The sequence below is a fragment of the Elgaria multicarinata genome, chromosome 5 (assembly GCF_023053635.1).
Source record: "Elgaria multicarinata webbii isolate HBS135686 ecotype San Diego chromosome 5, rElgMul1.1.pri, whole genome shotgun sequence".
Lineage (NCBI taxonomy): Eukaryota > Metazoa > Chordata > Lepidosauria > Squamata > Anguidae > Elgaria > Elgaria multicarinata.
Window position 1 is genome coordinate 44,593,042 of NC_086175.1, and position 27,571 is coordinate 44,620,612.

General features: G+C 42.3%; 1 protein-coding gene across 1 annotated transcript; it reads left to right on the forward strand.

The window, feature by feature from the left end:
• Positions 1 to 1,063: 1,063 nt before the first annotated feature.
• Positions 1,064 to 20,130, forward strand: LOC134399447 (acetylserotonin O-methyltransferase-like). Its single transcript, XM_063127488.1, has 9 exons — positions 1,064 to 1,087; positions 1,369 to 1,595; positions 7,501 to 7,672; positions 10,378 to 10,507; positions 15,703 to 15,771; positions 16,341 to 16,459; positions 17,889 to 18,029; positions 18,622 to 18,744; positions 19,885 to 20,130. The coding sequence occupies exons 2-9, from the start codon at positions 1,539 to 1,541 to the stop codon at positions 20,091 to 20,093; spliced, it is 1,020 nt and encodes a 339-aa protein (XP_062983558.1). The 5' UTR covers positions 1,064 to 1,087; positions 1,369 to 1,538; the 3' UTR covers positions 20,094 to 20,130.
• Positions 20,131 to 27,571: the final 7,441 nt, after the last annotated feature.

Consider the following 27,571-nt stretch of genomic DNA (forward strand, 5'->3'; position numbering starts at 1 on the left):
TTAACTTGAGCCCATTATTCCGTGTCCTGCACTCTGGGAGGATCGAGAAGAGATCCTGGCCCTCCTCTGTGTGACAACCTTTTAAGTATTTGAAGAGTACTATCATGTCTCCCCTCAATCTTCTCTTCTCCAGGCTAAACAGGCCCAGTTCTTTCAGTCTCTCTTCATAGGGCTTTGTTTCCAGACCCATGATCATCCTGGTTGCCCTCCTCTGAACACGCTCCAGCTTGTCTGCGTCCTTCTTGAATTGTGGAGCCCAGAACTGGACGCAATACTCTAGATGAGGCCTAACCAGGGCCGAATAGAGAGGAACCAGTACCTCACATGATTTGGAAGCTATACTTCTATTAATGCAGCCCAAAATAGTAGAAGAAGGAGTGTGGATGCTCCCAGGCGCACCTGGACTGGCCGTGTAAGTGATCAGATAGGTGGGCACGGCTGGTGCCAGTGCCACCAGTACCTGGAAAGCCCACAACTGCACTCTTTCTGATATAGATGGTCGGAAGAAGTGTCAATGCGGTGGCGTTGCGTCTCGCGTGGCCACATGCAGCATTATCATAGTCGTCAAGATGAGGGACATTGAGTGTCCCATGTCGATTACTAGGGAGGGTGAGGTGTCCAACTACCATCAACCAATGAACTTTAGGGAGGCACAAAGGAGATCTGAGAGTGCATCTCAACGGAACAACATTGATACACTGCTGCGCAGGAGAGGAGAGGTGTAAAGATGAATGATACGTAAAAGTGCATAGATGTAAGGGCCCAGGATTTCATACCCTATGGAAATGAAGGCGGATAATTTATGGGAAAACAAGGGCAAACGTGAAGGTATGATGGAGCTCTCTTTCTGCCAAGGACATTGATCATTATGCAATTGCACAAATTTTGCTGACATGGTTCCAAAATCTTTTAAAATGATTTATTAGCTTGCCTGTTTTATCCTAGGCAAGTTCCAACCCTTTTGGAAAGAGGGTTGTTCTTTTTTAAAGTTCTTACTCAACTATTAGTAGTCTATAAAAGGAGCAAAAGCTGAGTGCAACAAACCCTGCTATTTCGTTTTCAGCTTCTTTCCCTGGAACTTCCACCGGTAAGCCATTTTGTGTCCTCCATTGTCCTGAATTCTTTCTGTTTCCTAACACCTCTCCCACTGTGTCAAGATTTCTGTTTTCTCTACTTCATAGTAACTTTGCTGTCCCATTTCCTTTCTATGTCCATTTTCTCTCCTAAAGTCATTTATATCTTTTTCCACCTTCCCAATTAGAGGACTTCCAACTATTTTTTTCTTTACTCCTTCTATGCTATAACATCACGATTGCACGTTTTCCTGAAACCAACAAGCCAGAACTTTCCTCTTTCCCCCCTTTTCAGTTATAATTTCATTTTAGAAGGGAACATTCTGGAGAGCTCTGGAGCTTTTTCAGAAAAGAAATTCTGGAGAAGCCTTTGTTGTGACAGTGAAGAGTCTGTTTCACCTCAAGAAAAAATAAGTGATTCAGCTGCCGAAGACCCCGTTGTGTCTGGCCAAACACAGAGGAAGAATGAATTCTGCCATTAAAACCTTATTTCAGCACCAGCACGGATTTATTGTTTCAAAGGTAAGGTCAGTGGGTAATGCCTGCAAATATTTGTTTTGTTCTAACACCAAGTGAGCTGGAAAATAAAGCAGAACATAAATAAACATAAATATTTTAAATTACGCAATATAAAAAATTTCATGAAATACATCTAAATTCACCTCAGAATCCAATATAAGTTTCTCCTGTTGACTTTCAAAGCTTCTCACAGTCTAGCTCCTTCCTATCTTTCTTCACTCATCTCACATTATTGCCCCGCTCGTGCTCTTCGCTCACCGAATGTCATGTTTCTTACCCGCCCAAGGGTCTTGACTTCTCTTGCTTGGCTTTGTCCATTTTCTCTCGCTGTGTCTTATGCCTGGAATTATCTCCCAGAGCATTTGCGGATCATGAGTTCAATTACTGTTTTTAAAGCCCAGTTGAAAACTTTTCTTTTTTCTACAGCTTTTAGAATTTGACTTTGTTCTTACTTCCATGTCTTAATTTTGTTGCCCCCCGTGCCTATTTGGTGCATTCTCTTCCCTTTCTTAATGTTTTATTGTGATTTTATTAGAATCTAAGACGATATGTCAGGGTGTTGCTGTTTTATTCTTTTACTATGTACAGCAGCATGCACAATGAAGGTGCTATATCAATAAATAAATAATAATAAATTATTCTCACTGCCTCACTACAGACATGTTTGCAAAAAGTTCCTTTCTCTTAGATATTCTGATGAAGTGTGGATCAATTCAAGTTCACTTATACTGATGTTCCCCTGGAAGTGGGGAACCATTTTCTACTTCCCTTCCCTCGGGGCTCCTTGCTTCTTCCTCTGCCTCACCTTGTAGCAGCAGCAGCAGCTTTCAGCCATCTCAGTGGGCCCTCTCTCTTCTACCTTCGATCCCCCACTCTGTTCCCTGTCTATTCCCCCTCTTTGTCTCTCTTAAGGGAAGGTTGGACGCAGCGGGTAGAAGGAGCCCCTTCCAGCACCGGCACCAAGTCGGCACACCTCTCCCTGGCCCTTTCCTCAGGAACGGTCAGGGGTGGGGTGGGGTGAGTGATTTCATGGAGAAGGGGAAGCAGTTTGAGCACTCAGAAGACCTTTGGGTTGTGGCACCAAACCAGCCACTCTCTTCACTGTGGGCCAGATGGAATTAAGTGATAGGTCAGATGTGGCCCAGGGATGTGAGGTTGCTTATTCCTACTTTATTTTATTACATTTCTAATCCTTCCAAAAGCTAATGTTCTCTGAGCAAAGTACGATAGTTAAAAGACTAAAAAAAAAAACACCCAACAACAATAAAACAGTTAAAAAAATAAAATACAATACAAATGTCTATTTATTTATTTACAATATTTATATACCGCTTCCCATTGAAAATTTAAAAGAATAAAGGACAATGCAAAACAACAAAAAGCAGAGGGATCAATAAAACAGCCTTAAAATCTAGAACAAAGTATGTAAAGTAGGGTGACCATATTTTGGAAACCAAAAAGGAGGACAACATGGTCGGCCCCCAAGGGGGTGTGCCCACCCGAACATAGCCTTGGTCACATGTCTGATTTTAGAGCACACATTTAAGACAAATCTGTTCTACATAACATCTTAATGTTAAAATCACTGAAATAAAGAACAAGTGAGAGATTCAATGTATCTGAAATTAACTTCACTCACTCCTACTTTTGTAGGTTTTGCTGTACTTTGAAGCTTTTGCTATACTCTGTGTGTTACATTCTCCCCTTCCCTCAAATATCTTTTCTGACTGTATCTTCACTTATTGAAAGCTGCTGTTGCTAACAGGGTTTGCTACTGGCTGGCCAGATGGCTGGCTTTGTAAAATTTCAATTTTTAAAAAAAGCTTGTGTATAATTGTCACAAGTTTCTCTACTCTAACATTAGGGTGGGTGTTGTGGCAGTGAATACTACTTTGCCCATTCACACTTTATATTGTATTTTATATTATGGTTTTATACTGTTGTTTTATACTTTGAATGGTTTTAATTTTTGTGAACCGCCCAGAGAGCTCTGGCTATTGGGCGGTATAGAAATGTAATAAATAAATAAATAAATAAGCTAGCCTCAGGGCTAAGCTACAGGTGCATCTGGATTGCCTTCAGCCTCTCTCTGCCTTATGCCAGCTTTCCAACGTTTCCAGCCTCAAATATCCCCCCACCCCACCCCTCTCTCTGCCAAAGTCTCCCAACGGTCCAGCCAGGCTGTGCACTTGTACCCTGTGGCTGGGGGTAGGGCAACAGCTTATAGCTTGGTTGCATCTGGTGACTCTTGTTTTTTTAAAAAAACTCCACCACCAGCTTCCTCTGCCTGCACCAAAACTGGACTCTGGGACACTCTTAAAAAGGCTCTGTGTGGTACAGCAGCCTCCCAGGGCTCAGCTACAGCCATCTCTGAGTTGTGGCTTCAGTCTAACTCTGTCTCTAAGAGATATGCCAGCCAGCCAAAGCCACAAATCTATCCATTTTTCTCTGGTATGCACTTCAAATGTTCTGCATTGCATCCCAGCTGTGCAGTCAGGGCCTAGCTCACAAGTGTACAAAGTGATGTGGAAGGGAAGTGGTAGCAAAGCAAATTAATGATATGCCAGGTTCCAACGTTTGTAGCAACAGGGCATCCGCAAAGAAGAGAGCCTCTCTCTCGAATGGCAACTTACTGTTGGTCATGAGAGTTTTTCTCTAAAGATGACCCTTCATCGCCCATGATGTGGAAATTTGAGAAAAAGGCCTCTGGCCCATTCTGTTTTGCCTTGTGGGCTGCTTTGACTGACCTCTCCTTTCCCACATTTTGATTTGTGGATGCTTTGCCTCTGCTGAGCTCCAGGTACCAGACTGCACACCAAATCTGCAACAAGAAAGGTGCCCTGCTTGCCCAGGACTTCTTGCCTAAAGACTGGAGATCCCCTTAATGCCAAGGGCTGAAACTGCTCAGTGTGCAACACCCCAAAGAGGAGGATTGACAACCTGAGTTTGAAGGATATTTGGCTCCAACAGTTTTAAAAAAACATAATTTTAAAACTTTGAACTTTTAAAAAAATTCTAAAAAAACAATGGATGAACGGCTCTGTTTCAAATTTGGTACGGCTAAAGCTCTACCTAAAAACCTATCATGGTGCCAAGTTTCATCTCTTTATCTTTAAAAATGACAATTTTAAAAATAATAATTTTAAAACCTCAATTTAAAAAAAAATCCTAAAAAATCAATGGATGAACGGATCTGTTTCAAATTTGGTGTGGCTAAAGCTCGACCTAAAAACTATCACGGTGCCAAGTTTCAACTCTTTATCTTTAAAAATGACAATTTTAAAAATAATAATTTTAAAACCTCAATTTTAAAAAAAAATCCTAAAAAATCAATGAATGAACAGATCTGTTTCAAATTTGGTATGACTAAAGCCCTACCAAAGAGCTACCATCATGCCAGGTTTCATGTCTTTATCTTAAAGAATGACGGAGTTATAAGCATTTTTGTTAATTCCCATTAGAGCTGCTCTTTGGCTGGGGAAGATTGGAAAAATCTGGATTTCCCCTCCCCCTCCCGGATTTGTCACCAAAAACCTGGACAAATCCGGTCATATGGTCACCCTAAAGTGCCCAGGACATAAGGGAGTAGCTTGATCCTTTTGGTTTTCCTAACTCTACCATATCTGTTTGTTTGGTGGGTATCATCATCATCATCATCATCTTAATGCGATTACTGGAATTGTATACAGTATTCCAAGTATGGTCACACCATAGATTTGCATAATGACAGTTTAATCTTGGATTTTGTTGTGGTCTTTAATTCCTTACATAAAATGCCTAATTTTTATATGCCTACATATTGGGGTGGAGGGGAGGAGGCAGGGGTGCTTTTGAGCCTGGGATCTGCTGCATGTAAGGCAGATGCTAAAGCCTGCTACCATTATTTTTTATGCATACACACACATTTTTATGCATACACAATCAGTAAAAGGCAGCATGACTTGGCAAAGCCCATCATTTTCATCTAGAAAAACCACCACAAGCAAGAAAAGAAAAATAAATGATGATGATGATGACAACGATGACAATGGCAACCCTGTTAATTTTTAAAAGATTTTTAATAATGATAGACAATTATCAGCCATTGTTACAAAATATACATCATGCCAACTATATCAAACAAATTGGAGGAAGGTTTATAGGTCAAAATACATTATTTAATAGGAATATCACCTCAAAAACATCCCCCACAAATTGCAGCAAACTACAGGCCCCCTCCCACACACACACTGCAAACATGCATCCATTCATAGTCAAACAACCAGGCATCCCATTCAGACATCATCACATCAGTACAGACACTGCCAACACACACCCCACACACACACAGGATCACCCATGTCAAAACACACTCAAACAACCAGACACCTTCACCCAAACACTCACTCTCACACACAGACACACACCTTAGTCTTACCTTCTACTTGCTTCTTCTTCTCCAGATCAACATATTTACAATGGAGTTAATCTTGCAATGGGGAAGGCAAAACCCTTGCACAGTCTTTGCCAATTGCTGTGCAGGTAAAATTCCTTCCCAGACTACTACTGCCACTGCAAGACATCTTACTACCAGGAGTGGGTGGGTGCTAGGGTGACCATATGAAAAGGAAGACAGGGCTCCTGTATCTTTAACAGTTGTATTGGAAAGGGAATTTCAGCGGGTGTCATTTATATATATGGGGAACCTGGTGAAATTTCCTGTTCATCACAACAGTTAAAGCTGCAGGTGCCCTGCCCTCTTTTAAATCTGGTCACAGTATAGCTGCAGCCCTGTCCTCCTTTTCATATGGCCACTCTAAGTGGGTGGGGAAGCCGGCAACTGCAATCTTGGAGCCCCATGGGAGGAATGCAAGGGAGGCAGAACAAAGGAGAGGTCTCTCTCTGGCGGGTCTGCCTCTTTGGCCACACCCCCTCATCGTGCTGATTGGCTCAGCAGCCCCCTCCTGGGAAGGAGATGCTGCTGCTGGGTCTGAGCTACCGCACCGCTTTCCACCAGCCTTTCTCCCTTTGCTGCCAGCCAGCGCGCCTCTCCGTCCACTGTTCCCCGTTAAGGGAGGAACTTGGCTTGTGCTGCCACCAACACAGGGCTTGTTCCATTTATAAAATGGCCACCGCCATGTGCCCTGTCCCTTTCCAATGGTGGCTGCCACATGCTGTATCAAGTGTGTGTGTGTGTGTGTGTGAGTGATTCTACCCTTTGCCTTCAGCCTGGCTGACCTGGCAAAAATTAAAAAGGGGGGATAATATGTTGCTTCCTCAACAGGAGGGAACAGAAACTCATGGTCTGTTGCTGGCCTAGTTGCTCATTTGCAGCCTCATACCCTTCAGCTTCCTTTCCCCTCAGGGCCACCTCCCTCCTCTGTGCTTTGATCGCCAAACCTCCTAGCAAACAGGCAAGTTTGCTCCGCTTCCGCTGCTCTTCCTACCCAGTGTCTTACCCATTTGGCGTTTTGAGGCCTTTTGCCTGCTCCTCCTTTGTGGGCAGGGTTGGGGGCTTGCTCCTCATCAAGCCCATCTTGTGGAACTCTTTTGCGAGCTCAGTGATCACTTTCCCCATGGATTTACTCTTGGGGAAGTCAGCAACAGCAACTGCAATCCTGGAGATGCATGGGAGGTTTGCCTTTGGGAGCCTGAAGTTGAACTGGAGGCAGAACAAAGGAGTGACCTCACTGCTGGGTCCGCCTCTTTGGCCCCACCCCATCATTGTGGTGCTTAGCCCCAGCCGTGGCTGTGCTGCTGCCATGGCTGTGCTGCTGCTCTTTACCAACCCTTCTCACTTCACCGACGGCCTAGTCACCCCTATGATTCACTGCTCCTTGTTAAGGGCAGGAACTTGGCTAAGTAATCTTCATGAGTGTCAATAATGTGAACTCTTGCCTTTTCTGCATTTTTCTGCCTTTGTTTCCAGATCATGTTTACTGCCTCTGAGTTGGGTGTATTTGATTTGCTGAAGTCAGAGAAACTCCTGACTGCAGGAACTATTGCTGAACGTCTGGGCACCAGCCCCACTGGAATGGAGAGGCTGCTGGATGCTTGTGTGGGGTTCAAGTTCCTGAGAGTGGAGAGGAAGGAGAAGGAAGGTAACCGTGTAGGAAGAAGGAAGCAACTCCAGTTGTTTTAACTTCTGACTTAGGGCGTTACTAGACGGGGCTCTAGCGCGCGTTACCTTCCGCAGTCACGTCGAGGCTTCCAGATGACGTTCACGAGGATCCGCCGTTATCCTGCGGTGAAGCCTCTTTCTCCAGACTTTAAAAAAGTGAGTTCTAGTGCGCCTTTTCCTGCCGTCCCGCGGTAATTCGGAGTACGTGTTGGAGGACGTGAGGTCACTGCGGTCCGCACTGGGCAGGAAAAGGCGTGCTAAGGGGGAGTGGTCAGCAGCTTCGGTCAAGCCGCCTCCGCCATTTGCGCGCAGTCCGCCAACTGGGGCAGCGCGGTGGAGCGGCTTTTTTTATTATTCCCCCAGTGACAGTTTGCGCAGGAACGGAGGAACGGAAAAGTGGCTGGTGACTCCTTGCGGTGGGCAGCTACCGTGGCCGCATAATGGCGGTGCTGTACGCTGCCTGTTAGTGTGGGTACCAGGCTGGCAGAGGGCAGAGCTGTTTGTGGGCTGCTGCCATGGCTACGGCCAGATGTGGGTTGGCTCCTTGGGATGGGGCACAGGGCACAGAGGCGGTCATCGCCGCCGACACCTCAGAGGCATGATGGGAGATGTAGGCACAGAGTGCCCATGCAGACGATTGACCTCGGGTCATATTACACCCGCCACGACCCCCATCAGGAAGTGAGCGCATCAATGTTCACCCTCAACAGCACCAGCAGCACTTCAGCTGGCACTGGCACTGCCGCTGCCGCCGGGGCCGGCGGCAGCATCGCTGACGGCTGCGCAAGTTTGCGGTCTTTCGGACTTGCGCAAACCGTGCAGCGAGCGAAAAAAAAAAGCCGCAGCAATCAGGCCGGTGTGGCTGCGCAACTGTGCTCGCGGCGGCAGCAGCACAACCGGCGCAAACTTCCGCCACAAATCGAAGGCAGGTGTGGATCATGAGGCGTCACGGCTGAACGGGAAAATCCGCTTTCACCGTTCCTCAACGGCGGAACACCTGGTAGGTCTAGCAAAGCCCTTAGTGGCTGAAGATGAAAGCTTTCAGTGATATTTTCTACCAGAGTTCATCCATACCAGCAGCTTTTGTGTGTAATTTGCTGCACAACTACTTTGATATTTGTGTTTCCTCTCTTGACTGTTTTGTCTACCTGTGTTCCACCTTAAAGACAACATCCAATTGTTATTCTCCATTGAAGTCTTTCTTTGGTCATCCTTCAGAAACCCGTTTGGGGGTGGATGTTAATGCTGTGAGCCCTCATCTTTTGCTCTGCCTACATCTGTGTGTAAATTAACCTTACATCACAGAAACACCATAAGTCCCCAGTGACTGCCTTCAAAGGAAACTGAACTCTGGGTAAATGCTGGATCCCTTGAAAGCCTCACCACCCGAAACATGCTTAGCAGGGCAGGGTTGGGGAGAGTGGGGCCCTCTAGATGTTGTTGAACTGCAATCCTCATTAGATCTACCCAGCATAGTTGTAGTCCCACAACATCTGCATTGGTACACATTCCCCATCCCTGTGCTTCAGGGTAAGGCTTTCACAGTGGGACTTCCTTCTGAGTTCTAGGCTTGAGTTACAAGTTCCCAATTCCAGAAGGAAGAAGCAAACTCACATAGCAAATATGCAAAGACTTATATTTGGACAAGTGACAAAACACAGGGACTCTGAGCATCTCTACATCAGGCTTTTATCATGCACCTTAACTGGGGCTTCCGCTTCTGGATTCTTTGCAGGATTAAGGCCAGTTCTTTTACACATGCTTACTTGTGCTTTCCGTTCCGGGATATCCTTTTTCTGCAAGTTCTGTATGTTTCACTATAAACCCTCTATATGTGCAGCAGTATAGCTATGATATAGCAGTGTTATGCAGTTACATGGAACCGTTGGAAACAGTGCATTTTCCCCTGTAAGAAAAAAGTGTTGGAATTATGGTAAAGAGCCATGGCAGAAAAATTGGCATACTAATTGAAACTAGCTAAAGTCAAAACATCAGACTTTTTATAAAACATGGCAGGATTTTATTCTATATACCGATCAGGGACATACACAGCAGTATTTGTCAAACCTTTCCTTGGATTATGTAAAAGAGACTAAATATAAGTTTGACATACAGAAGAATTATAAAGAAAACTTTTAAGCAGCTCATGTCACAGACTGTAAAATAAAGCAGAAAAATATGAAGAGTTTACATGTGCTGCCCTCTGTCAATAATTCAATTCAATGTAAATTCAGTTAATTTATTTTTATTTATTATTTCCTTTCTTATTCTTTCTCTCTTTCTCTCTCTCTGTTGATTTTGTTTTGGAAAAATAATAAAATCTTAAGAAAGCAAAAAGTCAGAATTAAGGTTTCCATGGCCACGGAGGTTGAGGACGTCAAGTAAAGGACCCACAAACTTCCTTGAGTGACCAATCACAAGTGCACTATGGAAGCCTCATATAGAGAAATGCCAAAAGACAAAAATGCAGTATTTTGACAGAAGATGCTTTCCAGCTCTAGTATTAATAAATATAACTAAAATAAATGAAATGCAATAGCAGCTAATGAATATCATGCTTTGCTTCTTTGCAAAGAATTGCTGGTTTGTGGGGAAAAGGTGTATTTTAGAAGGGCTTTTCATCAATCTGTTATCCTAATATTTTCTGGGGTTTTAAGCATCATCTTTTGTCCCCTTCATTTTAAGGACTTTATGGAAACACAGACCTCGCTGATATGTGCCTTGCTAAAACAAGCCCGAAGTCTCAGTATAATTACATGAAGTTCTGCTCTGAATTTGTCTATCCGAGTATGCAGTACCTTCCTGATGCTGTGAGGTGAGGAGTAGAGCTGGAGCTAGTAGTCTCCATCTCATAGGACTAGGGCTGGTCATCTCCATTTCCAGGAAGCAACTAGGTTGTTCACTCTGTTCGTTCATCAAATCATTGTTCTCCTGTTGTTCCCTCAAGAGTTCTTCTGTCTTTTTCAGCCTATAGAAAATCAAACTTCAGTAAAGAAACAAAATAGGAGTGCAATTTAGCATTATTCTTCATGCTTTCCAAGAGGCATAGCTTTGATGAGTGTGGTGATGTATGGGACAGTGAACATATAGCAAAAAGCAACTTCACTATAGCCCTTCACATGGCTGTCTTTTTGTCACGAAATTTTTAAGCAATCTTTTAACTAGAGCTGAAAAACTTTTTCATCTCTCCCTCTCTCTCTCATTTATGATATTGATGTGTTTCCCACAATACATTTAAAATTAAAATATTGCCACAATAATGCTTAAATGAAAGTGCTAGAGCTTCAATTATATAATGTATTTTTAATACCCCCCAAAAAATTTGCCCCTTTGCATTCACTATCATTTCAGCAACCTTTGGTTTTCTTTTACCTCATTAAATAATTACAGTTTACACTTCTGCTCCAAAACAAATGTTAAAATACTTTGGCACTATCCAAGGACACCATTCTGCACACTCCAATTGTGCTAGTGGGACTCCACTGAACCTGTTGTGCAAGTGGTTGGGCATTATGTGTGCAAAAGTGGTTGTACAAGCATAATGCGCAGCCATGCTTGTGGAAACGTAAATTTAATTCGATTCTTCTTCTTATTATTATTATTATTTATTTATATAGCACCATCAATGTACATGGTGCTGTACAGAGTAAAACAGTAATTTGGAAACTAGTTTCTGATAGGGAGTGTCATTTGCACTGTGGAATGACACAGTTGGACAGTGCCTTACATTTTTTGACATTTCACGCAATCGCACTTACATCGTTAAGTGTTCTAATGCAAATTAAGTAACCTATTTGTGGGGGTGGGGGGAAGATTGCTAAGAGGAAAAGGATTTTTAAACTATGGCTGCTCAAGTAGCTGTGCTTTCCCCTTCCCCAGTAAACTGTGGCTATAACATATCCACTGATAGGAACAGACCATAGTAAGATGCACACATTAAACCAAAACACAACTATAACTGAAATACTAGTGAGGAAAGTCCATGGCAATTCCACATACAGCTTCCAGTGGAAGAGCAATGATTAGTTAGCACTAGGAACTGTCCATCTGGAAGCATCCCAGGATTCCGGAGTTCAAAGTAAGTTTGTAAGAGTTTATTTTCAGGTATATATTTTGGATAATGGTCTCTGACTCTGTTTCCTTCAGGTCCCTTGCCAACAGTGCCTCTGGGGTGGAGTTCACTCATGTGTCCACACTACTCTGATGGCTGAGAGTCACACTAACCTCATTCTTCCCAGACCTTATTCAGGTGCTATCAGGGCATCTTCTGGAGATTAATCTTTTTTATTGTTTCCAAACACCAATAAATAAAAACACTACAGCGCAAAATATAATACATATAAGCAGACACACACAAAAATGCAACAAAGCAAAAACAAACAAAAAACACAAAAATGTTCTTCCAATATTCCCCCCAGCAAAAGTATGTAACAATGTTGTTGTTATATTTTCTTACTCTATAATGTCAAATCCAAATCTCTAATTTCTCTCTTAACATTTTCTACATTATTGGTTGAATCCACAGATGTACAAGTCATCTTTTTCTTGTCCCTTTGTAAAGTTTACAAAAGGTTCCCATTCAGTTATAAATCTTAAAGTCGATTTTTCTCTCATAATTGCCGTGAGTTTTGCCATCTCCTCTAGCTCAAACATCTTCAGTAGCCATTCCTCTGTTGTGGGCACTATTTTGCCCTTCCATCTTTGGACATATAGTAAACGTGCTGCTGTCGTCATATAAAAAAAATATAGTCCCATGGTTCTTTTTCATCTGCTCATCCATAAATCCCAAAAGAAAGTATTCCAGTTTCAGTTGGATGTTAATTTTTAGGATTTTTTAGGATTACAAAGTGAATTTGTATCCAGAAAGTTTTTGCTTTTTTACTGGTCCACCATGCATGGTAGAATGTTCCTTCCTGCTCTTCACATTTCCAGCACAATCCTGATGTATCAGCGCATCCTCTGGTGGAACTTGACCTTGCCTCTTCCTTTAATCCATGTTCACATCAGTTGAAAACCCGTATAAAGGAAACCACAAGAATTGCTTGGGAACAGTATCTAAAATAAATGACATAATTGCTAGTCAATTGGTATCAGACTTTTCATTTCTCTGTACAATTCTAAAATAACGTGTGAGACTTTTTTCTTGCAAGAGACCATTAGAGTGAAAACACTTGAGGGTGTTGGGTAGACACAAGTGTTTTCTCTGGACCATCCTTTTAAAACTAATTCAGTAGGAATAACACCCTTTATATAAATCATGGTGAGAGCGAGATCAGAATCTCCTCTAAATACCAAGGACATGGCCTGAATGAACAGAATTTACAGATTTCAAGGGCGTATACCTCCCCTCTACTTGACAGATTTTTCAAGAGGCCTTCTCAAGATGGATTCAGTTAGACACAAAGTAGAGTCGCCAGGTGTCAACGTGGAGATGGTGCCTGTGCTTTCAAAAGCTCCAACACACCCAGTAAGGGTGCAACTCCTATTCCTTCCGCCTCTCCTTCACTGGTGAAAGAACTGATTAGAAGGGAGGCATTGGAACTTTTAATGGGAGAGGCATCATCTTTTGATCACATGGCTGACTCAGACCAAATTGGCCAATGGTATATTGTGCTTTGAAGTAACATGGGGCCAGAGATGTGTTAATGGCAGAGTGTAAAATGACTGTAAGCGTGATGGAGAAGCAAACTTCTATGACATGTTTTTAAGGCCTCTTTCAGAAGCTCAGTTCTGTTGCAACAGCCCCTGCTCCTCCCACGCCACAGGTCTGCACTGGCAAAGTCATCAAGCATCTCACTTGTTGCCAGTGCAAGCATCTCACTTGTTGCCAATGCAGTTGCTTGTGGGTTGCTGAAACTTGGCTAAATGGTGGGAGGAAAATGTGCCTCATTGGGTCTTAGGAGGCTAAATAGTGGGCTTCAGGAGAGATCTCTGCCAACAACACCAGCTCAGGAGCATGTATTGAGAAAAATGGGTTCTTCTTCTTTAGTACTGTTAAGTAGTGTTGAATATGAAGGGGTTGAGCCTAGAAGTCAACATTATTCAGCACTACTTAGGTAGAAATAAAGCAGGACAACTTAGAGAAACTTACTTCTGAGTGGGATGTACAGGAACCTTTGGCCTGCGGGCTCCCCAATCCAACCTGCCAAGTTCTCCAGTCTTTGCACACCACCTTGCAGCCGTCACGGCCACTTGCCCTTGGTCTGGAATTTGATCTTTGCTTATACATCTTTTAAATGTTGAACTGGTTTTTGGGTTATGATCTACAGTTTTCCCATTTATTTCAGCTTCTCTTGACCTCAGACAACCTTCCCAGAAAGCCCTCTGTCTTTCCTGAGCACTTCAGTGTGCTCTGTGGGTTTCCATTGCCTTTGTTGCTGCTGCATTGGGGCTCTTTAGCTCTGATGCAGACTCTACTTATTGAAAATGGGGAGTACCATTTATTTTATTTTATTTTGCCCCATTCCTACTTTGCCTTTGGCCTCACCCACTGCTGGAATGCTTCCCCCTTCCCCAGACCACTGCCTGGTTGAAATTTGGCCCTTGGTCTAAAAAAGCTTCCTACTCCTGCTTTAGAACCTGTAATTTTGGGCTTCTTTAAGCAAGCAATTTATAGCATGCTCGTCATTGGCCACTCACAGATGTTCACAAGTCATTTTGAGAATGCCGTGAGCCTCTTGCACATGCCACACTCCTTTCCCCATTTTTTCTGGAAAAAAAAATAAACCTCAGAAACCTGAATTCTTCTGAAATATTATGTCAGGATTTGTTGTGTGCTGTTGAAACTGCACTAAAAAATGCCCACTAAAGGGCACTGTATGGTCTGGGAAGTTTTACATTACAGGCCACATGGTCGTTGCTGTCTTCCCATGCAATTCAGCTAGTTTCAAATGCGGAAGAGAAGCAGGAAGTAAAGCAACGGTAAGGAAAGGTGATTTTCCCCCTGTCTGAAAGACCTCTTTAGAGTCAAGTTTGAAAGCAATGCATCTAATTGAATATTAGCATTGTGGCTGTCTTAGGAGAGGAAAGAGTCGGCATTCAATTTGGCACCTTTGCTGCCTAATTTTCATACAATTAAATTGTACGAGGTGATGTTTGCCCTGTCCTGGACGGGGTTGCACTCTCCCTAAAGGATCGGGTCCGTAGTTTGGGGGTGCTCTTGGATCCAGAACTGTCACTTGAGGCACAAGTGAACTCAGTGGCAAAGAGCACCAACTGAGTGGCAAAGAGCACCAAAGATATACCAACTGCGCCCTTATCTGGACAGAGATAGCCTAGCTACAGTTATCCATGCTCTGATAACCTCTCGTTTGGATTACTGCAATGCGTTACGTGGGGCTGCCTTTGAAAACGGTCCGGAAGCTTCAGCTGGTACAAAACAGGGCAGCCCGTTTACTAACAGGGACTGGCTGGCGAGATCACATTACGCCAGTCCTTTTCCAGCTTCATTGGCTGCCAGTCCAGGTCCGGGCCCGATTCAAAGTGCTGGTATTGACATTTAAAGCCCTAAATGGTTTGGGGCCAGGTTATTTGAAGGAACGCCTCCTCCCATATGTACCTGCCCGGACCTTAAGATCATCTACAGGGGGCCTTCTCCGTGAGCCCCTGCCGAAGGAAGTGAGGCAGGTGGCTACTAGGAGGAGGGCTTTCTCCGCTGTGGCACCCCGGTTGTGGAATGAGCTCCCCAGAGATGTCCGCCTGGCGCCTACACTGTACTCCTTTCGTCGCCAGCAGAAGACCTTTTTATTCTCTCAGTATTTTAACACTTAATTTTAACTTGAATTTGAACTTTGCTGTTTTAACTTTGTATTTTAATTTTATATCAATTTTGCTGCGTGGTTTTTATCCTGGTTGTGCTTCTTATACTGTATTTTGTATTTGTGCTTTTAACCTGTTGGTTGTTTTACTATGGTTTTAATTTTTGTGAACTGCCCAGAGAGCTTCGGCTATTGGGCGGTATAAAAATGTAATAAATAAATAATAAATAAATAAACAAATGTTCTGTTCCAGGGAAGGAAAAAACCAGAGTGAATCAATACATGGCATTTCATCAAATAATGTATTTGATGCCATTTACAGGTAAAAAAATAAATAGCATTTTTCTATGTGTTTGTTTTTTCTGTAGTGAACAGAGCAAAAAGACTTTTTAGTACCGGGTAGGGGGTTCTGGGTATCGCTGTGTTTTGTAGGGTAATATGTAAGTCAGATGCTGTTTGCAGGCATGCTCTGTCTGCTTCCTACCTGCCAATCAGGGTAGACTGATGTAACTCAAAGCAATTTAAATCATGTTTAAAATGCAAACCAGCTCTGTCTTTTTACATGTGATTTTTGTTATTGAAACTGAACATCCACAACTTTCAAGAAGCAACAGCAGTTAGGTTGGATAGAGCCATTTTCATGAGGTGAAAAACTGAAATGAATGCCAATGTTTGTTTGATAGGGAAATTCAGTTCTATGAGACTGTAGATGTAGATTTAGCATGTTTATAATAACATTTAATTGTAACTCTTATTAAGTTATAAAGCAATTTCCTATTTTATTTATGGTGTTTTAAAAATAAATAAAAATCAATTTAAATAAAATAACCTATTTAGATTTAAAGATCCATTTTTTGAAATAGATTTTTATCCACCCTTTTGAATTTCTAGGTCAGAGGAAGGGTCGCAAAAATTCATTGATGGCCTGGCTGAAAGTTGGAGTCTGTATGGTAAAGAAGTATTGTCTGCATTTGATCTTTCTAATTTCCCACTCATTTGTGATGTGGGAGGTAAGTACCACACATTCTGAGTAGTCTTTCTTTATGTGGAGCTTGAGCTTTTCTTGTTACATGGTTTTGGGGTTGGGCTGGTTGGCCTAATAGGTTCCCTTCCAGCCCTGTTATTCTGTGATCACCAAAGGACTGGTTAAGTGGTGATGTCTAGCCGTTATCTCCTTCGTTTGTGAGAGTTACTGATTTACTAGAAAATGGCTGGAGGTTGTTCTAGAAAGGGAGAGCCATGTTGGAACAGATGATAGAGTTAGATTTAATTAACTCTGTGATTCTAGCAGTTGATCAGGCCGAGAGAACCTGGATCTTATGAGGTGGAGACAGGAAACACAGACAATGCTTTTATGAATGAAAGGAAGGATTTTATTGAAAGCACTACTTATGCAAAACAGAGCAAAACACCAAATACATCTGATGGCTAATATCTAATATCTAGTTCTAATATCTAATATCTAATAACTAGATATTAGTTCGGCTAATATCTAGTTCACCTCCAACAGCCTAACCAAATGTGCTGAATAAAAAGTGCTCAATGATTCAACAGAACTAATATCCTGTTAGCCTTGCTGGCTGTGTAGGTCTACACAGGATACTGACTCCACAGCCTTCTGGCTACACAAACTCCCAAATTGCAAGTATGCAAGTATTACCCCTACTTTTCCTGCCTGAACAAGATCAGCATGGTTCTCTCGCTGTCTGTTCTTGCTGTAGGGGTGTTCTCAAAGAACCACAGTTACAGGTAAGCAATCTGTCCTTCATTGATGTATTTTTTTGAATCACATTAGCCCTGTTCAGAGAACACACTAAACCATGGTTAGGTGGCTAACCCTTTTGCAGTAAATGGTCAGTGTGTTTAAACCATGGTTATGTAGCTACTATGGTTAGGAATGGTTCACACGACACGCTAAGCCATAATATTTAGCTCAAAATGCTTAACCGTCATGGCTTAGTGTGTCATCTGAACAGGGTCTTTATTCAGTGTAGTCCAGTCATATGTAAACTCATAGGGGAAAATAGCTGTCAGAAATAATGGAGGCAACTAGAGTCTTCTTGCTTTACAGCAAATCAAGTTTTTAACAAGAGGGCAGAAACTATTAACCTATCCTCTCCACTCCTATTTAGAACACTCTCCTATGGCTGTAGTCTACAATATATTCTTTTGGCTGCTTCTAATTTGGATAGTATGTCCTCACTATGTTTTGCTAGCCCACCCTTGCTCTTATATCCACTAACTCACATTCTAGACTATCAAACCCTAAGAGATATTAAGTGGTAAACTCTTCATTTTGCCCTGTCTATGAAAGTAATGCACAGCCACCTATCTGATGCAGTACTCTGACATGCTACACAGGAAAATTTTGGAAGAAGTGTAAAATTCATAGCATATTAATTTCCCCCTCAAATTCCCCCTTTTTGTTCTTTCTTTAAGGAGCTGTTGGTGCCTTGGCTAAGGAATGCATTTCCTTGTATCCCAAATCTACTGTGACAATTTTTGACCTACCTGAAGTAGTAGAAAGAGCAAAGAAGCATGTTGTGTTCTCACAAGAATACCAGATTACTTTCCAAGAAGGTAAAATATACTTAGTTCTGACAATTTATGGCCCCGTTTACACATTATGCGAATCCATGGTATAGGTTTTTCTTTTAATTCTGTGTTGCTGTCATATGAGAACCCACCTGCGCTAACAAACCATCGCTTATTAAGCACAAACAACCCAGAAAGAAAAAAACATGGGCCCAGTTCCCACATAATGACAACCCATGGCTTGTTTAAAACATGGCTTGTTGAGGCCAAACACAAGTGAGCATGCTGCCTCCTGCCTGCTCACCACTTCCACTTTGAATCTGCTTTGCTAAACAATTCAGGAACATAACATTCCTGGGTTGTTAGGCATAATGTTTGAATCCAGTTGTTAGTTGTGGCATTCAAACCCACAAAAACCCAGAGTTTGAACCAGCAGATTTCAATGACCCAACTAAAACTGTTTAGAAACGCAGATGCAATCCAAAGAGGCAAGTGAGTAAGAGGCAGCACTCTGCTAATTCTCACAAGGCACCACCATTTAATATGTTGTTTTAACCACGAATTGCTGTAACATGTGATATTCTTCTGGTAAGACAATATGCTTACTTTAAAAAAATCTCAACCTATTTTATTTCAGGGGATTTTTTTAAAGATCCAGTTCCTGAAGCTGACCTATATCTTTTGGCTCGGGTCCTGCATGACTGGGATGATGAGAAGTGTGTGCAGCTGCTAACTAAACTGTACAAGGCCTGCAAACCTGGTAGGTGTACTTCTGTAGCAGAAGCTGCAATTTGCATGCTCGGGCTCACCATATGCATTGCCTTTTAATTTATTTATAGGACCCTCAAGTTTCGTGGGATTTATTTATGTATTTATTTCTAAAGTGTGTTACCTGCTTTTCATTATACAAAGCTGGGTACATTAAAAATAAAAGTAATAAAATGCAATAAAATCCTACCATCAAAACATCAGTAAACAGTATAATAATAAAACACAGAAAAATACATATCAGATAAAGAGCGATTAACAAAACACAGCAACACAGATTCAGTGGCTTGGTTAGCACATAGGCTGGGTCTACACCAGACATTTATTCCAGGATAATATTGAACTCGTCCCTACTGGGCCACATGACAAACAGCTGATCTCACTGTGATCTCGGCTCCACCACTCCATTATTCCGGGGTTTCGCTGACTGCTTTTGTAGTGGTTTTGCTGACTCTCTCGGTACAACCCTGAAGTTCGCGGCTGGTGTGCCCCTGCCTTTACAAAGCTGTTGCTGTTTGGCATGAGCTCCTGGCTCAGCGAACAACCAAACTGCTGTCAGGAGCATGTCCAGCAGTTTCGGAGGTGAGTGGAATGGTGCCGTCCACCATTTTTGCACATGTTTTGATTGTTCTTGGTGTGTTTGGCACCAATCTTGTGGGTTTTTTTAAAACACACACACAAATCTCTGCACAAGGGCGCATATTCAACACAGTGCTTATCCCTCCTTGTGTTGCTGTGTATTTGCGCTGCTGCACATCTCTGAAGCGTTATTAAAAAAATGCACACTTCTCTCAGTGTGGAGATTTCTGCAACTGCACAGTTTGAATAGAGGAGTTCTATTCTGGTTCATGAATTACACTTCTCCATTGAACAGACTGCTGGTATCCAATGTGGAAGGACGCGTGGGGGAGAAGATATAAGCAACAAACGATAGTGGGATTTGGTCTATAATTACTATTCAAAGCTACTTTGCTTTCACCATGGACTGCCTTTATATGTTGGTGCCACTCATGTTAAATTATATTACCTTTAACTTGAGAAATTGAAAAATTAACTTGTACTCTTCAAAGTGCTATTTAAAAAATAATGATATCTTCTTTTTTCTAAATCAATGAAATATCTTTTGAAACAGGTGGTGGAGTGTTAGTCTCAGAAATGGTTCTCGATGAAGATAGAACTGGGCCTTTAGCAGCCAACCTACACTCCATATTGATGCTGCTCCATACAGAAGGAAAAGAACGGACCGCATCAGAGTACAATGGGCTCCTCAGTGCCGCTGGCTTCAAGGACATTCAAGTAAAGAAAGGAAGCCTCTTTGATGCCATTTTAGGAAGAAAATAATGTTGCCCCTACTTCAAGGCTAGACAGACTTCAATGTTTAAAGACACTAGAATAATAAAACTTTGACTGATTGATTAATTGCATTTATATCCCACCCTTCCTCAGCATAGCATGGACAGTACTTTTCTTTCTCTTCCATTTTATCCGGACAACAAGACAGTGACGTTGTCAGCTTTGGACAGACTTATGAGGCCTTTCCTAACATAAGAAGCCTGCTTTATATTTTAGATGGCTTGCTCAGGATAGATAGATTATATATGTTTTTGAAATTAGGCCAAAGTTGACATCATAGGAGAGACCCGATTGGATGAGGTGGGCGGGTCTTAAAGCTGGGTGTTTCCGTGTTTGATAAACACCCGGCTCTCGGGGCTTGGCTTCTATTGGAGCGTCTCCTCCATGGAGACACCCTAATAGAAGCCCCGAGAGCCGCGTGTTTCCCAAACACGGAAACACCCGGCTTTAAGACCCGCCCACCTAATCCATCCGGGTCTCTCCTATGACATCGACGTCATAGGAGAGACCCGATTGGATGAGGTGGGCAGGTCTTAAGCCGGGTGTTTCCACGTTTGGGAAACACACGGTTTAAGGCTCCCCCGGCTTCTATTGGGGCCTCGCCTTGGTCGCCATGGTGACGACGACCAAGGAGAGGCCCCGATAGAAGCCGGGGGAGCCTTTTTTTCCTGGGCAAAAGGGGGGGAATGGCCATTTCCGGCCGGCCGGAGTTTTCCCCCCCATTTCCGGCCATGTCTGGGCAAATCCGGACGATTGGTCATGCTAACTTAAGACAAAAGACAACTGCAAGCTTTAAACAGGCCTTTTGCTTAATATGAACATGCATTTTTTCTTCTTATAATTAAAGCAGGCAAAGTAAAGTAGGCAAAACTGAAACCAAAATATGTATTAATCATTTAGTGACTTTACAACCAGTTATTTCTCCCTCCATACAATAGCTTCAACAAATGGCTGTTGCTTATTCCAACATCTCTAGCCAAGGGATTTAACTTAAGCATAAACTCCACCCCTTTTCAATGAAAGTTCCAAATGTGGAATGTCATCAACTCAGGGAGAAAGTTAATAATGATATAATTAAATTCCATGCACAGCTTTCTTTAACTTGTGGGAGAAGAAAGAGAGTGGAAAGAAAAACAAAACCTTTCACCCTCACTGTATCACCATTATCATCCATTATTGTCATTATATTACCATCATCATCAATTATCAGCATCATTATCATTATCACCACCCACCAAGCAGCCAGCTTGCACAGTCGCTGGACATCAACAAAGGGGTTACATTGCTGCAGGCCCAGGCAGGCCCAAAAAAACCAAGCTGCGTGCGCCACACAACTGAGGTAAAGGATGAGCTGGGAACCCTGTGCTGCCCAGGAAGTGAAAACCAAGCCACATGTGCCACACAGCTGAGGATGGCTGTGCTGCTGGCCATGTACCTTCATGGTGGTGCTGCTGCAGGCCAACGCTGCTCGTTGTCATCATCTTATTCCTCCTCGCACCTGTTCTGCTGCTTCTCTTTGCACTGATCATTCTCCCACTGCCTTGCTGCAATGGCTGGCTACTGCTTCTGTGCAGTTCAGCCAGCCAGCCAGCCGGGGACTTTTTTGTCACACTCTGGAATCACGCGAGATCTCAGCTCCGTACTGAGCTGGCCTGGGAAGTCTTGCGAGACTTCCTGGGAAAGAAGACCAGTTCACCAGGGAAACAAGGCCTACCGCAACCACCGGGCTGGACACCCCCATTTTCCCAGTAAGTGGGCCCTCAGCTCCGGTTGGCCTTATTTCCCCAGAGGAATCCGGACTTCCCCAGGTGGTATGGTCACCCTAATCATCAACAAAGAAGGGACTTTGCCAGCCTTCAAAATTTCTCCTCTGTCCCAACACCCACAGCTTGAAACTGGTCAGGTTATTCTGTGTGAATTGCATGAGTAGGTTATGCTTGCTGTGCATTAGGGATCAATTATGTGCTTGTGGTTGCTTTGATGTGGCACGTATGACTATGTTTATGTTAATAAATGTTACATGAATAGTGCTTAAACTCAAACCCTTGTGTCAACTCTCATTTTTTATTTAAAAAGGACCTGATATCTTGGGGCTAATAACTTGTCTAACTTCCCAGCAAGGTTAGAATAAGAAAGTTAAAGTATCTGAATTCAATCACACTTAAATCATCCCAACATGCTTTAGGAACGAAAGGAGGAATGAATTGAGACAACTGTATGAAAGTGTGTGTGTGTGTGTGTGTGTATATATACAGGATGAGCCAAATTGACTTTAACACAATGAACCACTTCTCTGTATATAAGGAGAGGTGAGAAAATAGCACCTGGTGGCACCCCTAAATAACCCCAAGATTTTAAATATCACAAGGCAGCTTAGGCTGAATGGGGAGTTCAGAGGCTAGGACATTATTTCATAAATGTAAACATTCCTTGTCAGTCAATCTAGAAGAATCAGCTGAAAAGAAACAGGATGGTGTAGTGTTTAGAGCAGAGCTTTCCAAACTGTGTGTCGTGACACATTTGTGTGTCGGCTGCAGTGTGTAGGTGTGTCGCGTGAACGTAATGAGAAACCTCTGAGTCTATGTGAAATAAGCAATACCAACTTGCATGCATTTTTACGCAGCAAAGGTGCCAATTAGTATAGTGCACTACCTTTATCGTTGGTGCACTCCTGCACACATGGCCCCTTTAAGATATAAAACAAAATGGCCGACACGACGGGGCTTTCCTTTTCCCCGTCGCATCGATGTGTGAATAGGAGCGACAGCCTGTGCTCCTTCTAGCGCGGACTGGCCCTTCCACACGCCCAGATTTTAAGGTAGGTCTAGCAAGGCCCTTGGACAGCTTTTGGATTCGCATTTCAAAAATGCATCCAAACATAAGTAAAAAAGCATTAAAAATTCTTCTGCAGTTTTCTACTACATACATTTGTGAAGTATCCTTTTCAGCGACGACAAACTTAAAGACACTGAAACGTGCAAGTTTAAAAATGCTTGATGACGAAATGCTAGTGTCTTATCTAATATTCCACCAAATATTCAAAAGCTGTGTTCATCCCATCAACCTCATACATCTCATTAAAATGGTAAGTAGTTATTGGTGTTATTCAATTTTTTAAAAAATTCTTGCACATATTTACATATTGTTACTCATAAATGACAACAATCTTGGAAATGTATGTTATTATGTTACAAATCATATATTTTTTAAAATATAAATGAAAGGTTTTCATGAGATATGTTGTGTCCCCATACATTTCGCTATTACAATTTATGTATGTGTCTGTATCTCTTATAAGGGTTTGGTTTAACCTCCGGTTTGCTAGTAAAACTGAATTACTGTGTCGCGAAATGATGCATGTCTAAAAAGTGTGTCACCAACATGAAAAGTTTGGAAAGCTCTGGTTTAGAGTGTCAAAGTCAGAGTAGGGAAACTCAGGCCTTAGCTAGATGGGGCTTTATCCTGGGGTGAACCCTGAAATCGTCCCTGTGCGTCCACATGATACATAGGGAATCCCAGGATCAGGGATATAGCCTTACACTTTGGGCCCGCTTTTTGGGCTGAGCCCGAGATCACAGAACGTGTGGCCTGTTGCTGCGGTTTGATTACTCATGGCGGAGCTGGGAGCTGCACCCATCAGGGGTAGGATGGGGGAGCAGGAATTTAAATTATTTTTAAAAAAAGATTTACCTTTTGCACATAAGCATTTGTGCGCTCCAGTCACTTTAAAAAAAATGGTGGGTGCGATGCCTCTCCTCCTGAGGTCGTCACGCCTCATGTGTAAACAGAGGAGAGATCTCGCAATAATCACATCACAGGATCTTCCCTCCTCTGTCACATGATAAGAGGTAGGTCTAGGGTTAGATTCAAATCCCCACTCAGCCTAAGCTACCGCACGGCCTTGTTGCCAGGATAAAATGTTTGTGACTGTCTATGCTATTCAGCGGACCTTAAAGGAAAAATGGGATACACATGTAATCAATCATCAATCAAAGTTTTATTATTCTAGATTCCTCTAAGCATTGAAGTTTGCCCAACCCTGAAGAAGGGGCAACATTATTTTCTTCCTAAAATAGTATCATAGATGCTTCCATTCTTTACTTGAATGTCCTTGAAACACCACCTGTTTCAAAAGACATGTCATTGATTTAACAAAGAGAAGGTATCATTAATTAATAATAATAATAATAATAATAATAATAATGAATTTATTTATTTCTTACTCGCCTCTCCCTCTGGATCGAAGAGGGGAATAACATCAAATACAAAAATACTATAAAATACATAAAACTTATTAAAAACATATAAAAACTAATACATTATTAAAATAACAGCCAGACATCTTAAAATTTGACTGGGTAATCCTGCCGGAAGAGATCAGTCTTTATAGCTTTTTTAAATTCAGAAAGACTGTTAAGTTGGCAAATCTCTCCTGACAGGCCATTCAAGTCTGGGAGCAGCAGAAGAGAAGGTCCTCTGGATTATTATTATTATTAGTATTAGTATTAGTATTAGTATTTATAAAGTGCCATCAATTTTTATGGCGCTGTACAGAATAAAATAAAACAAGACAATCTGCTATATGGCTTACAATCTAAAATCACTGTAACAGACAGGGGAGGGAGGGGAAAAACCAACAGGGGTAGGGGACATTAAAACTAAATATAGACTAGTAAGACCACACTACGGTTAAAAAGCTTTTGAGAAAAGAAATGTTTTCAAGTGAGATTTAGAAACAGAAATTAACGTCGTGGTCCGCAAATGCACTGGAAGAGAATTCCAGGCATAAGGGGCAGCGAGCGAGAATGGGCAAAGATGAGTGAGAGATGTGGAAACTCTTGGGAAGGTAAGAGACATGGTGTTATTGGAGCGGAGGGCACGGGCAGGGCGATGAAGTGAAATAAGGGACGAAAGGTAGGGAGGAGACAGATCGTGACAGGCTTTAAAAGTAAGAAGAAGAAGCTTGTATTGGATTCTATAAGAGATAGGAAGCCAGTGGAGGGATTTTAAACGTGGGGTGACATGATCAAAATGACAAGCGAAGAAAATAATCCTATCCGCCAAATGATGAATGGAGACCAGTGGAGACAAATGAGAAGAAGGAACACCGGTCAACAAAAATTACAATAATCCAGGCGAGAAATAACCAAAGCATGAACAAGGGTCATGGCGGAAGAGACCGATAGCAACGTTCGAATTCTAGTGATGTTGTACAAGAAAATGGATGTCAACCTAGTTTTCGCTGACTGAAGTAAATTCTTCCCAGAGGACCTAAGTGTGCGGGGCAGGTTGTATGGGAGAAGGTGATCCCTAGGTAACCTGGACCCAAACCATGTAGGGCTTTAAAGGTAATAACCAACACTTTATACTTTGTATGGAAACTAATCGGCAGCCAGTGAAGTGATTTTAAAATTGGTGTAATATGGTCACCCCTAGGTGTCCTGGTGACCAACCTGGCTGCCAATTTTCCAGACTAGGCATAAAGGTAGCTCTATGTACAGCACATTGCAGAAGTCGAGCCTTGAAGTTACCAGCATGTGCACTACCGTCTTTAAGTCTTCCAACTCTAGGAAGAGGTGCAGCTGGCATGTCAGACAAAGCTGATAGTAGGCACTGTGCCACGACACAGACTCTTTACAACAGGCCTGTCTGCGGACACTCCCTGCTCAAGCTAAGCGCCACCACTTTATGAGCCTGAGGTGAGGGACAAACACCACCTTTCTACAAACTATGTGGAGAAAGGGGTTAAACAGGGATAATTTCAGGGATAAAATAATGCGCTGTGAATTATTGTTGGATCCTGGATTGGATCTGGTTTTTATTTTTCCACTGTTTTTACTATTACCTGGAGATCTGAAGAAAGTGAGGATTCAGCAGAACGTATTTTCTTAAATGTCAAGGTCTCAGCTGGACACTTATTGAATTATTGTATGGAAGCATTTTTCTGCAATTAATCAATTAGTGATTGTATCATTGTACAGGACTGCCTATATAAGTAGCTGTGTTTTTCATGTTTATTATTCCTTCAACTTACCCCATCTTGCTGTATGCTGCTATGTATTGAACGTCTGTGAGTATTTGTATATATGCTGCCATAACTAAAATTATTTCAACTGTCAGTAAAGGATTTGCTTTTAACTTACAAAGAATCCTTTGCCTCATTTTGTCTTTGCTGCGTCCTAAACTGAGAGACACTGCTACTTCTGCTCAACTCAGGTTCAGAGTGTGATTTAAACAGGAATAATTTCAGGGATAAAATAATGTGCTGTGAATTATATGTGCTGATGGTGAATTAATGTCAGAACGGGTGTTATATGTATATAACTGCAGATGATAAATGCCAAGGAGACATGTGGGATTTTTGTGGTAGTAAAAAAAAACTGAATAAAAATTTATTTCAATGTTCACAAACTTTGTTTCATAATAAAACTTTTCAGCCCCTTGTTAAAACCTCTCACCCAATCCTTTCTGTCTTCTCATACACACTTTCCTTTCTCTCACACCTTCACTCTTGAACTTTCTTTATTATCAGGATTGTTTAATATACACCAACTGACTATCTGCAACCTGCACACAAAAGACAACCCTCTTTACCCTGATCCTCTAATTCTCCCTCGAACCAAAGTACTTTAAAAAAACCACCCTATCACCTCTGTCATTCTGTTATATATGCTCCTCCCCCTCCTAAGATATTCAATCTCCACCCACTCAGGTCAACATTCTAAACACAATAGACTTACAAATCCTAGACATACGTTAGGGAACTGACTTGTGGGGTGTAACGCCACAGGCACTCCTGGCCATCGCATCTCTCTGGGCTGTCATTCGGAGCAACATTTTAACAGCACTTGAAGAGTACAATTTAATTATCCAAATATATTTCAAGTTAAAGGACATGCAGTTTAACCTGAGTGGTACTGAGACATAAGGACAGTCCGTCTTACAAGCAGAGTAGCTTTGTACGATAATTATGGACCAAATCCCACTAACGTTTGCTGCTTATATCTTCTCCCCCAGTGGCCTTCCACTTTGGATACCAGCAGTCTGTTCACCGGAGAAGTGTAACCGATGAACCAGAATGGAACTGCTCTATTTGCACCATGCAGTTGCAGAAATCGCCACAGTGAAAGAAGTTTGGACACAGATGCTGTTGCAGCAGCTTGAATAGGGTGACCATATGGAAAGGAGGACAGGGCTCCTTTATCTTTAACAGTTGTATAGAAAAGGAAATTTCAGCATGTGTCATTTGTATGCATGAAGCATCTGGTGAAATTCCCTCATCATCACAACAGGTAAAGCTGCAGGAGCTATACTAGAGTGATCAGATACAAAAGTGGCCAGGGCTCCTGCAGCTTTAACTGTTGTGATGAAGAGGGAATTTCATCAGGTGCTGCATGAATACAAATGGCACCTGCTGAAATTCCCTTTTCTATACAACTGTTAAAGATACAGGAGCCCGGTCCTCC

Bases quoted from the DNA above. Each gene is read 5' to 3' on its own strand.
- LOC134399447 (XM_063127488.1), top strand. From the start codon at position 1,539: ATGAATTCTGCCATTAAAACCTTATTTCAGCACCAGCACGGATTTATT. The intron at 16,460-17,888 runs GTAAGTACCACA...TCTTTCTTTAAG, and splicing joins ACTCATTTGTGATGTGGGAG to GAGCTGTTGGTGCCTTGGCT. The intron at 18,745-19,884 runs GTAGGTGTACTT...CTTTTGAAACAG, and splicing joins GTACAAGGCCTGCAAACCTG to GTGGTGGAGTGTTAGTCTCA.